This window comes from Thermobia domestica, chromosome 1 (assembly GCF_964235325.1).
Source record: "Thermobia domestica chromosome 1, izTheDome1.hap1.1, whole genome shotgun sequence".
In the NCBI taxonomy this organism is placed as follows: domain Eukaryota; kingdom Metazoa; phylum Arthropoda; class Insecta; order Zygentoma; family Lepismatidae; genus Thermobia; species Thermobia domestica.
The window spans coordinates 175,404,341-175,415,405 of record NC_137454.1 but is presented as its reverse complement, the minus strand read 5'-3'; the positions used below and the strand labels follow the sequence as shown (position 1 = coordinate 175,415,405).

Genomic DNA, 11,065 nt, shown 5'->3' with positions numbered 1-11,065 from the left:
GGTCCAGCGCCTACTTTAAACTGCACGCCAATACCTCATACAGTTTTGTTGGTGATGGGGGAAGACAAACCAATCAGCCAAACCAGCTTTAACTAATTCTAATGATATTGTATATCCATTGTAGATTGTAAAAATATGTGTACCTTCATTGCAATAATAATACTAATAAATCATCCTTATATTTTTTCGCACATGCTCGTCAATTGTAGACCAGAACGAAAAGATCAAAAATAATTGGCAACAGAACAAAACTTTGAATTGATGTTTACGATATAAGGGGTCGATGGACATTATTCAAGGCTATACGTCCAATAGAAATACCTCCGAACTCGGTCAGAGTGGTAGATAATGATCAGGAAACTAATCTGCACGTGGAAATCACACGTTCTTCAGCATTCACTCCCTTTACTAACCTTATGTTTTCAAGTTATGTGTTAGCTGTGTTTGTACGATGTGTGTGTAGAAATATCAAAGAAACAAGTTCCAGTTACTGAAAAGATCCAAGACAACATGTCCAGACTCCTCCCATCTTAAAGGCGGCTGCAAAAAGAGAAAAAAGGACAACAAAACATTTCGCATACTGGAATGAACGTAAGCAATAGGGGAATTCACCATATGTTATAACTATACGTACGTATGTAAGTATGTGTGGTATACGATGTATGTATTTCACATAACCCAGACCTTCATTTGGTAAAAGCGAAAGTTGTGGTAGTAGTAGTAGTAGAGGTGGTGGTGGCATTATTCTTTCGTCTTGTGAGTCCCCACTATTATAAAAGCTCGCATTTGTCTCTTCATGACCACCAGACATCTCTTAGCTGTCTAATCGTGAAGTGTGCTTTTAGCAAACTACCATTTAATTATAATGGCTTTCAAGGTAATGTATTAGCACAGTGAAGTGTTTGATTTGTTGCAAGTGTGTTCCTATGTAGCTTGTTAAAGTGCTACGAATAAAGTATAGTTATCAAATTTGAAGCACGTTCTGATACATTGAGACCGACCGCGGTTGAGCGGTCACCGCTATCGCCTTCGCCGCGAGAGTCCCAGGTTTGATTCAGGATGGGAGGACTTGTGATTCGAATTTTAAGTTGTCCCTTGTGGTGTGGGAGTCCATAGTTCGAATTCCGATGGGATCTCATGTGGTTCGGATTCCACGTCAACTTTTAGGTCTACGTCACGTGTTTGAAGTTCTCGATACTGTAAAAAGATTTTCAGCCACAAACAAATAACCATCTGCAAACTAACGTCTATTATTCGGGCTTGTAGCTTGGATATGACAGCAAGCCTAAAGATAAGTAAAATCCACATATGCTTGCCGAGAATGATTTTGGTTTCGCGAAATTTTAACAAAGTTTCCACTCGCTACGAATAGAAGCAAAGTTGCTGCAATATTTCTGTAATATGGGACTCCATCTTAGACAATGAAGTGTTTTAAAATCATTATGCTTATTGCGTAGTTAAATAATTTTAAAGTTAGGATGTACTTTTATAGATAATATTTTAAATATATCCTTATATTGACAATTTAAACTATACAGCATGAGGTAAAAAGGAAAGTAGTGAGCAACAGGCGGCTGCATTTAAACAAGTCATGAGGGTTTTCATGTGGTAGAGCTGAAATAAACCTTAGATAGCTTCGAGTTAATATAACCTTCCTCAAGGTTCAATCCGAAACTTAACTATGAATGAATCGATTTTTTAAATTTGATTTGTGAGTTTAGCGTCTCGTTCAGCAGCGAGGCTACATGAAACGTAGACCTACAGTTTAACGTGGGATACGAACCACATGATCTCCCTCCGGGAATCGAACCCGGGTTCCTACGAAAGAAACGAGAATGCTACGGTAAAAGTAGGGATTCACCGTCTCAGTAGTAGATCTGGTGTGCAGAAAATTAAATGAAATGGAATCTTTAAGTTTTACGTCCTACGTTTATGCCGGCTAGGCTAAAGGAGGCGGTGATGATGAGAAATGAATGAAAATTGTGGAATGAAGAAAGTGGGAGAAACGGGAGAATCTCGAGAAAACCCACACACAGGGTGTTTTCCACCACAAAACTTACTTTGCGAAAGCTGTTATCTAACCAAGAACCCCATGCACCACAGATGAACGCTCTACCACTGAGCCACAGCGGTTCTTTGGTGTGCAGAGTCACAGAGTTTTCTTAAGGTGTAAACTTTGTGATCCGTAAACGTTGTGCCCGCATGCTTTGTGGAGGCAAATACAACTGTTTCCAACTTGTTATTCATAATCCTACTTATTAGTTAATCACGATTTATTTTAATACTTTATTTCATTTCTTTTAATATAGAACTTTAAAAATAATGAGAAAACTATTTAGAATTTTTTGAAAGGATAATCTAATGACAAATAACAGTTATGCCGTATTTGAAAATTTAGTACTTCTATTTTACTGTATTTAAGTTGGGAAAATTTCATCTATACTTGATAATTTTTAAAAACAAGTTTCTTAACACTGATTTTGAGTAACATCAAGGCTACAAATTTTCTGAGTTCTTCCATGTTTTGTCACATAATAACTCTCAATTCTTGCATAATAATTCACTTTCATTAGTCATCCGTTCATTTTGGGGTAAAGAACATAATCGTGGGATGTTAAAACTAATAACTTGATAAATTTTTAGTAATATAGCAGCTTCAGATATATCCATTTAAAATCTTCAATTGTCTTCATCTACAAATTTACTGTGAAGTTTAGTAATTTATATAAGTTAATCTGTTCAAAAATAAGTTAAATTGATTTAGGATTGATATTTACTTACTTTTATTTGGAATTGAAATAAAATTTTCATTAACTTCTTATTGTGCATATAGTAAACTTCTCCCTGTATTAGATAGGATTAATAAATATACGCTGATCATGATCTATGTGCATATATGGAATATATATTATTCTTGCAGTTCATGAACTAAATGCAGGTGATATCTACGCATTCGATTTCAACACCTATTCTAACCTGCTTTCTCTTTTAACTTTACAGCTTGTAGTGATCGCTAGTCTGTTGGCTGTTGCCAACGCTGGATATGTATCCTACGCCGCTGCCCCAGCAGCCGTGCTTGACCATCATGTAGGTGCCACCCACGAGAGCACAGTTAGAGGTTTGGGTGGAAATTCCGCTGTCACCACCTACTCCAAGGCTGTCGACTCTGCCTTCTCCAGCGTACGAAAGTACGACACCCGCATCAGCAATGATGCCTACGCTTACGCTCCAGCCTACACTACTGCCTACCACGCTCCAGTAGCTGCTGTCCACGCTGCTCCAGCTGTTGCTGCTTACCACGCACCAATCGCTGCTTACCATGCACCAGTAGCTGCTGTCCATGCTGCTCCAGCTGTTGCTGCTTACCATGCCCCAGCTGCAGTCGCTTACTCCGCTGCCCCAGCTGTTGCACACTTGAGCTTCGATGGATTGGGTGTCCACTACGCTTATTAAGTACCTGTCACATGATTATTCTATCACATCGCAAAAATATAAATGTTATTCCATCATTATCAAATAATAAATACATCCCGAACTCATCGACGATTTTAATGTATTTTACTTCGATAATGTAAATAAAATAAACAAATCGTTTCAAATTATGAAAATTTTAATCATTTACCTAGATAATTTGATACACAATTCTCTTACTTGTGCAAAAATATATCTCATATAACTCATATAAAAGCCACGAACGTCAATAATAATCAACCATGACTAAAGACTCACTTCAAATTGAAGAATAAAATTGTATTTGCTAACATGTTTTCTAAATGAAAGTTTCCACAGAAAATAACTCACAAGTATTCTTATAACTGAAAACCTCATTACGTAAAGAACGAAGTTAACAGAAAAAGAAGCAATTAAAGAAGTGAATGCAAAGAATCTTCTCATTTTAAACAGGCATTTAATTCTTTCCGAGAGAGAGAGAGAGAAAAAGGAAGAAATTTATAAATCTTTCTTTAAAAGAAGTTATTCATATATTTGACCCAACTTTATTTGTATAAACACTACAACACAATTAAGGTTCTTCACGGTTATGCTTCAATAAGTTATCAATAAGAACCAGAGCGTTCACAATTATATTGAAAAATAAACAAAAGAGATAGGAAGATTTTATATTTTAAAAAATAGTTAGAAGAGGATAGAACTTGTTGAAAAAGATTTGGAGAACCAATTATTTTCTATTTTAATCGAGCATGAAGGGCACGGTGGCTCAGTGGTAGAGTGCTTACCTCTGGTGCGTGGAGATCCCTGGTTCGATCATCTGCTAAGTAAGTTTGTGGTGGATAACATCGTGCTCGTGGGTATTCTCGGGGTATTTCCATTCTCTCTCATCCGCTCATTTTTCCATCATCATTCACTTCTTTAATCATTATCTCCCTTAGCCTGACAGGCATCATCGTGGGACGTTTAACTCAAAGATTTCTTTTCACTTTTTAATCGAGCATGATATTTGTTTTTCGTATTAGACGATCTGATTAGATTAGCATTCACTGATCGATGGAAATTATCTGGTAGTTACTGGAAAAGGTCAGGCTGAGAAACATCTAAGAAATTTTTACTTGTGGGAAACACGTGTCTGCAACTGAACCTACTGGTAAGTAAGTACGCAGAAGTGGGTTCTGCTGTATTTATGCACATTGTCTATACAGTTCGTATGTTTAATTTTGTAACTATATAATTCGCTACTCCTTTATAAAATGGAATATGAGTTTTATTTTGTAATAGAGCTAAGCAATATACAGATAGCTATCAAATAATAATCACATCTTAATAAAATGGAAATACCTGATTTATATGGCTTTGGGTTACAATTAGCTTGTAACAATGCTTATACTCCTCCCAAAATTGAACCATATAACTCGTGAATCATTTTCAGAAGAATAGTGAACATTATTTGTGCAGCGAAGTGCTCATCTGAGTCACAGATAATATAGGAGGAAATTTGTACCTAACTCGATGCTCTGAAACTGACCATGCCTGCTCAATAACGCACAACTTCGGAGACAAGTACGCACATTAAGAGCTTCTAACAAAGCAATTTAAACAAAAATACGAACAGTTGATAGAGCAGTACTGCTGTCTTTATTGTGAAAAGTTTATACTTCGATTCCAGTCCAGATACAGTTTCTATGGCTGTAAAAAGTTTTCTTAATTTTACATCATATGTGAATAGAGCTTTTTATATATATATATATATTCCAACTAAAGGAACTAGAATGACGTAAGAAGCTTATCACTAGTAAGAGATATCGCTGGTTTGATCCCATATCATACGAGCTCTTGGTAGACAGCATCATAGGTCTAACCGTAGATTTTCATGGCACAGACTATTCAACTACCATTGTTTCACCAAGTATTTTATCGTCAGTTGCATTTATCATATTTCGCCTACACAATATAGTTACAGGACGTACAATAACAATAAAATTAATTTCGTTTACGAAAGACAAATGTATTTAGTAGAGAGAGATCCTAGTTGAACATGCATCAACAGTCGCAGTAAAGTCTTATCAGACAGCAGGTGAATAGTTTATTCATTACTTACAGTCTTATAGTTAGAAACTAATATAGTGTATAGCTATATATATATACAATACTATACACTATATTAGTTAGGATATATTATAGTAATCCTTTAATGCTCATACTTGACTAACTAGTTAATACTAATTTTTGTGCGCTTACCATGCACAATAATTCTCGGTAGGGGTGCTCAGCCTCGAATGAGAGCTCAAATAGTGGTTTCAATCTTACTTGAAGCAGTAGTTAAACTCCAAACAATATAATCAATCCTTTATTATCATAACTTTTAATTTTCGTCGATGTTAAAAGTGGCTTAAAGTGTCTGTTTCTAAACTAATCAGAGAGGATGTATATGGAATGCATACGATCATGTATAACCAACCAGCAATAAAAACAACATATATAGAAGGAAAAAAAACTAGTTACTTATTTTATGTGTTACACATGTTTTAAATTTCAATTAAAAGAGCACAACGGCTATAAATATACAAATTAAAAACAACCGAAGAGTAACTTGAAAAGTGAGAATAGTTCGTATTAAACCAGTTCAAGGTCTATTATAAATATAGTGTGAGATCATTAAAGATGCCAAATGAGGGCGTGTCTAACGGACACTATTGCATTACGTAATACGGATATTGTGTTCTATTCTGGTCAAAATGTATGTGAGGAGCTTTTGAATAAGTGAAAGTCTAACGTGATTCCATTTTAGATTTTTTGTTCTTTTGTGAAGATAAATACTAGAACATCTGGTAGATTTTTTGCCGACAGTATCCAGCATGAGATCTTAAATTCATTACAACTGGAATTGTTAAATGTTGTTGCCATCACCTTCAAGGTGCTCATCGAAGGTTAAGGTCATATTCTCCGTTTTAAAAATAATATAGTTTCCATTAGAGATGTGTGCTCGGCAAAAGGTTACGTCTTCTTTGAGTCTTATGTCCTATACATTTATTTCCATGTAGTAAAAATCGTACAGTAGTGTTGGAGAAATTAAGCATATACGTATATCCTGTATAATTAAATATTACGGTGGTGAATAACTACGACGGTAAATGTAACTTAATGCATCATTGGTTGAGATCCTTTAATGCCTTTTAACTCGCCGGAAAATTGCAAATAGAAGCTACTTATTTATTTCATTGCTCGCTGTTCTGCTGGTAATGTACTGATCGGCTGGTTGAGGCCACGGCCGATACTTTTCAGTTCGTAGACTTATTTTAAGAGCCGATGTGACCTCGAAGTTGAAAGCTCGAACACTTCTTTTTCTCCTTTCCTTTAACAAATAAATATATTTATTTCTTAAATAAACGAATAAATTGCTATTGTCCATGCTCGAATTATCCAAATGTCGCATTGTAGGCAGACGTGCATATTTTGTTCTAGTAGGTCTATTCCATTTTAAGAATAGGTAGTGTTCCATATTAGGAGCGGGGTGTGCCTAATATGGGAAACTGAGTTTCTTTCAATTTTGTAATGTTGTAAAAAATCAATAATGTGGAACAAACTTTCATACTTGTATTTTGTTTTGCAAAGGTACCGCAAGTATTATGATGTATAATATTTTTATGCTGGAATACGCATTTCTGATAAATAAAGAAGAAACAAAAAGTATTCCATATTTGGTGCCTTTACCATATATATATATGTTGCTTCAAACAATAACACGCAAATGTGTTTTTTTTCTTTTGTGAGTAAACAGTGTTGGAAGAACGAGATATCGTGGTACGTAATACGTTTTTAATGGGAATATGGAATAGCATTGAAGTTCATGTATGCTTTTAACATTTTTATACTCTAACAATATCACATATACAAGCCTGTCGTAGTAAACAAAGGTAAAGAAAAATAATATTAAGTAACATTAATGGATTTCTTATGTATTTGGCGAGTAGCATACAATGTATTGCATTAGGAAACCTATATTTCTCATTTTATACTTTAGGAAAGACTGCGTGGGTGAACGAAGCTCGCCATGTTTTACTTTATTTTTTTTTCAGGTAAATGAGAGCGCCAAGTTAATCGTAATGCAGTAAAGGTACGTTATATTTATTTAGAATATTTTAGAATAAAAATCTTCCAAAGAAATAACAAATGCAGAACATATATTGTTCAGTAACTATGTTTATTTAGAGATCAATGTTTCTGTTCAATATGGAGGCTATATTAAGAACCAATATTATAAAGAAAATCTTACACTTTAAAAAAAATACGTACTGATTCCAGATAAAAGTAATTAAATTAACGTCTGGGCGAAATTATGAGCTTTATTATAACCAAAATTATTAATTTGGTGTAGTAAACTGAACAAAATGTGGAAAACTTTCACATCCCTATCTTTTCTTGCATTGATTATAAAATATGGACCAAACGTTGGATTGCTGGTTTCGAACTACATTAACATCAATCAAAATTATTAATCTGACTCTCCAGCAACAAAATTTAGAAGGTTAATCACTAGGAAATCCTGCAATTATTATGAGTTGATATTGATTGATACCTACTATTGATTGAATGCTTATATGTAGAGCCATCTACGCATTCCTCACCGAATAACAATAACGTTATTATGATCTCTACACTATTTATAGTTTTTAATACGATAAATACGAAATAAGTTAAGCTCAATGCCCAAGATCTATGTCCCCAATCCTTTCGACAATGAGATCTCGAAAACCAGAAGTGCTAGAAAGGTGCCCTTTTCGCTGGTCGATTCCAAATTTTGTGTAGATTGTCCAGGCTAAGATGAATCTTTACTGTTTCCAGTGTTTTGCCCAATGAACACCATATATCACGGACATTATAATTAATTATGTATTTAATGTATTTGCTTATTATATACTGCATGCAAGAAGAAAGAAAACACTGATCATACATGAATTAGAAACTCTAACCGAAAGTAGGCTCAATCTTGCAAAGGGTGCGAGATATTCAAAAAATAACCGATAAAATCTCCCCTTTATGATACCCTTTGCCGATTTTTTTTTTTTTTTTTTTTTTTTTTTATCAAGACGTCTTTCACTTGTGTCTGTAAAGGGACATGTACAGATATTGTAAGGAATGACAAGGAGATTCATGCTCATGTGTGAATGATGTGCTGTGTTGAGATCGCAGGTTCAGCTAGTCTATATATATTAAAATGCTAGATTTATGTTTGTCTCCAACCCTTTCGACAATGAGATCTTGAAAATCACAAATGCTAAAAAACGTGTCGTTTTCACTGGTCGTTTCCAAATTTTGTGTAGATTGTTCAGTTCTCATTCAAAGTTGCAAAAACCGTGTCCTTACTGTACTATTCAAGATTTTAGGGGCCCTTTCGAGCCCATAAGATTAACATTGCTGCAGGCCGAAACTGCGGTGTTAGGCAACCAGTACAAAAGTTACGTATGGCGGGCTGACGGATGTTGTAGGTGCTTTGCTTAAATTTGAATGGCAAAACCTTATTGCATGCTGACAACTTCAAAGGCCTCAAAAGACGCATTGAGGCGTACTCGGACGAATAAAATTTATTAGAAAAAAAAATATTTCACATGATATGGTGTTACTTCTACAAACTTGCTACAAACTCACTCCAACACCTATACATAGCAATTCACTTCCTTTGTGAGTCTCCTATCCTTTACTACTTGTGCGAGTAAGAAGACATACACAGTAGGAATGAGATTCATTGTCATAACAGAACTATGGGCTGAGCAGAGAGCGCAGGTTCAGCTAGTCTATATATTAAAATGTTAGGTTTATATATTTGTGGTCAAGAACAGTTTATATTATATTTGTGGATATCCAATTCTTTTGACAAACTCTTGGAAACCACAAACTCTAGAAAGGTGCCGTTTTCACTGATGGATTACAAATTAAGTGTAAATTGTTTAGTTCTAATTGAATATTTAAAAAATGGACGTTATTTCTTTATTTCATTTTTTAGGGGTATACTGGAAGTTTTGAAATTTTCATATCCTACGAGTTATACATTCCAACATCACACATTTGTATACGGAGTTAATATATTTCTCCGGCGTTTGTTTCATGGCCAAATGATAATGAAAAACGAAGGATAACCGTTTCTCCAGTCTAAGATGAATGTTGTTTGGAGTGTTTTGCCCAATGAACACCATATATCACTAACATTATAATTAATTGTCTGTGTAATGTATTTTCTTATTACATACTGCATGCAAAAAGAAAGAAAACACCAATTATATATAAATTAGGAACACCAACCGGAAGTAGGCTCAAATCTTGCAAACGGTGCGAGATATTGAAAAAAATCTCCCCTTATGATACCCCTTGCCAATTTTTATCAAGACTTCCTTCACTTGTGTCTGTAAAGGGGCATGCACACATGTTGTGAGGAATGACAAGGAGATTCATGCTCATATGTGAAAGATGCGCTGTGTAGAAAGGTTCAGCTAGTAAAATGTAAAAAAAGTAATTTTAGCAATTGTCGCTTTCTATTCTTTTTTTCTGGCTTCGACTGACAATATATTAATAAGCTGAACAAGTTAATTGCTGTATAATAGTAAATTAATACAATACTAAGTGTAAAGTGAGCTCACAACCTTGTGCAATATCCGCTGGAAGTCGGTAACAGTCTGAAAACTGCACCTTTTCAGCTGCATTTGCATCTCCGGGAAAAGGAAGAAATCGGTAGGAGCTGAATCTGGCAAACAAATGGGGTTTATGTGGAAGCGACAATATATTAAAAGTTGACGAAAAACTCAAGACCAAAGATTGGTCGGTGAGAGGATGCATAATCGTCGTAGAGAATTCAATTTTTCGAGCTCTACAAATTTGGTGACTTTCGCCAAATATTCTGCCTTAATCGCTACAGAACATCGCAGTCAAACCGTATATTAACTTGTTCTGCGATATAGATTTGAGATGAATAATATCGCGAATATCGAAAAACACCATGATTATGGTCTTCCTTAAGCTAGAGCTCATTCTCACCATGATCATGGATATGATAGGCTTCTCCACTGCGATGACTGTCACTTTGTCATAGGGTAGTACCGATAGATTCAAGACTCATCAAGTGTGATGATATTGGACGTAGATGATGGATCACCCATAATACGCTCACATAAATCTTGATACATTGAACGTGATAATCCTTCAGTCAGAACCCGTGGAACAAACTTGGCAATTACACGTCGCATTTGAATTCCAAAACTAGGATTGTTTGAACTGTCCCGCACGGCACACCGAAAATATTTATAATCTCGTTTCTCGTAATCCGACGATTCTCAAGCACAAAATCACTAATTTGTTCCACATCTTCAGCCGTTTCACTTGGGGAATGTCATTCAGAATGCACGCCGTCTTTAATGAACGTTCTTCCAGCTTTGATTCGCCTTACCACTCAAAGCATTGCGTACAATTAATTTCCTTATTCCCATTAGCTTGTCATTGCATGGTTACTGTCCAGTTCAACACAAAATTTGACCCTGATTCGTTGTACAGTCCGCAGCAAAAAACCCTCAAAATGAGCATATAAGTTTATTGTGAAACTACGACTAACAGCGCAGGGAATCAA

The 11,065-nt window shown here is 35.3% G+C and overlaps 1 protein-coding gene across 2 annotated transcripts; it reads left to right on the top strand.

The window, feature by feature from the left end:
* Positions 1-458: 458 nt before the first annotated feature.
* LOC145691323 (cuticle protein LPCP-23-like) lies at positions 459-3,618 on the top strand. Of its 2 annotated transcripts, none has more exons than XM_081766891.1 (2): positions 459-591; positions 3,001-3,618. In XM_081766891.1, exons 1-2 carry the CDS (start codon positions 586-588, stop codon positions 3,451-3,453), a joined length of 459 nt encoding a protein of 152 aa, XP_081623017.1. In that variant the 5' UTR covers positions 459-585; the 3' UTR covers positions 3,454-3,618. The 2 variants fall into 2 exon arrangements, with proteins under 2 accessions (XP_081623017.1, XP_081623016.1); XM_081766890.1 differs by lacking the exon at positions 459-591 and adding an exon at positions 725-877.
* Positions 3,619-11,065: the final 7,447 nt, after the last annotated feature.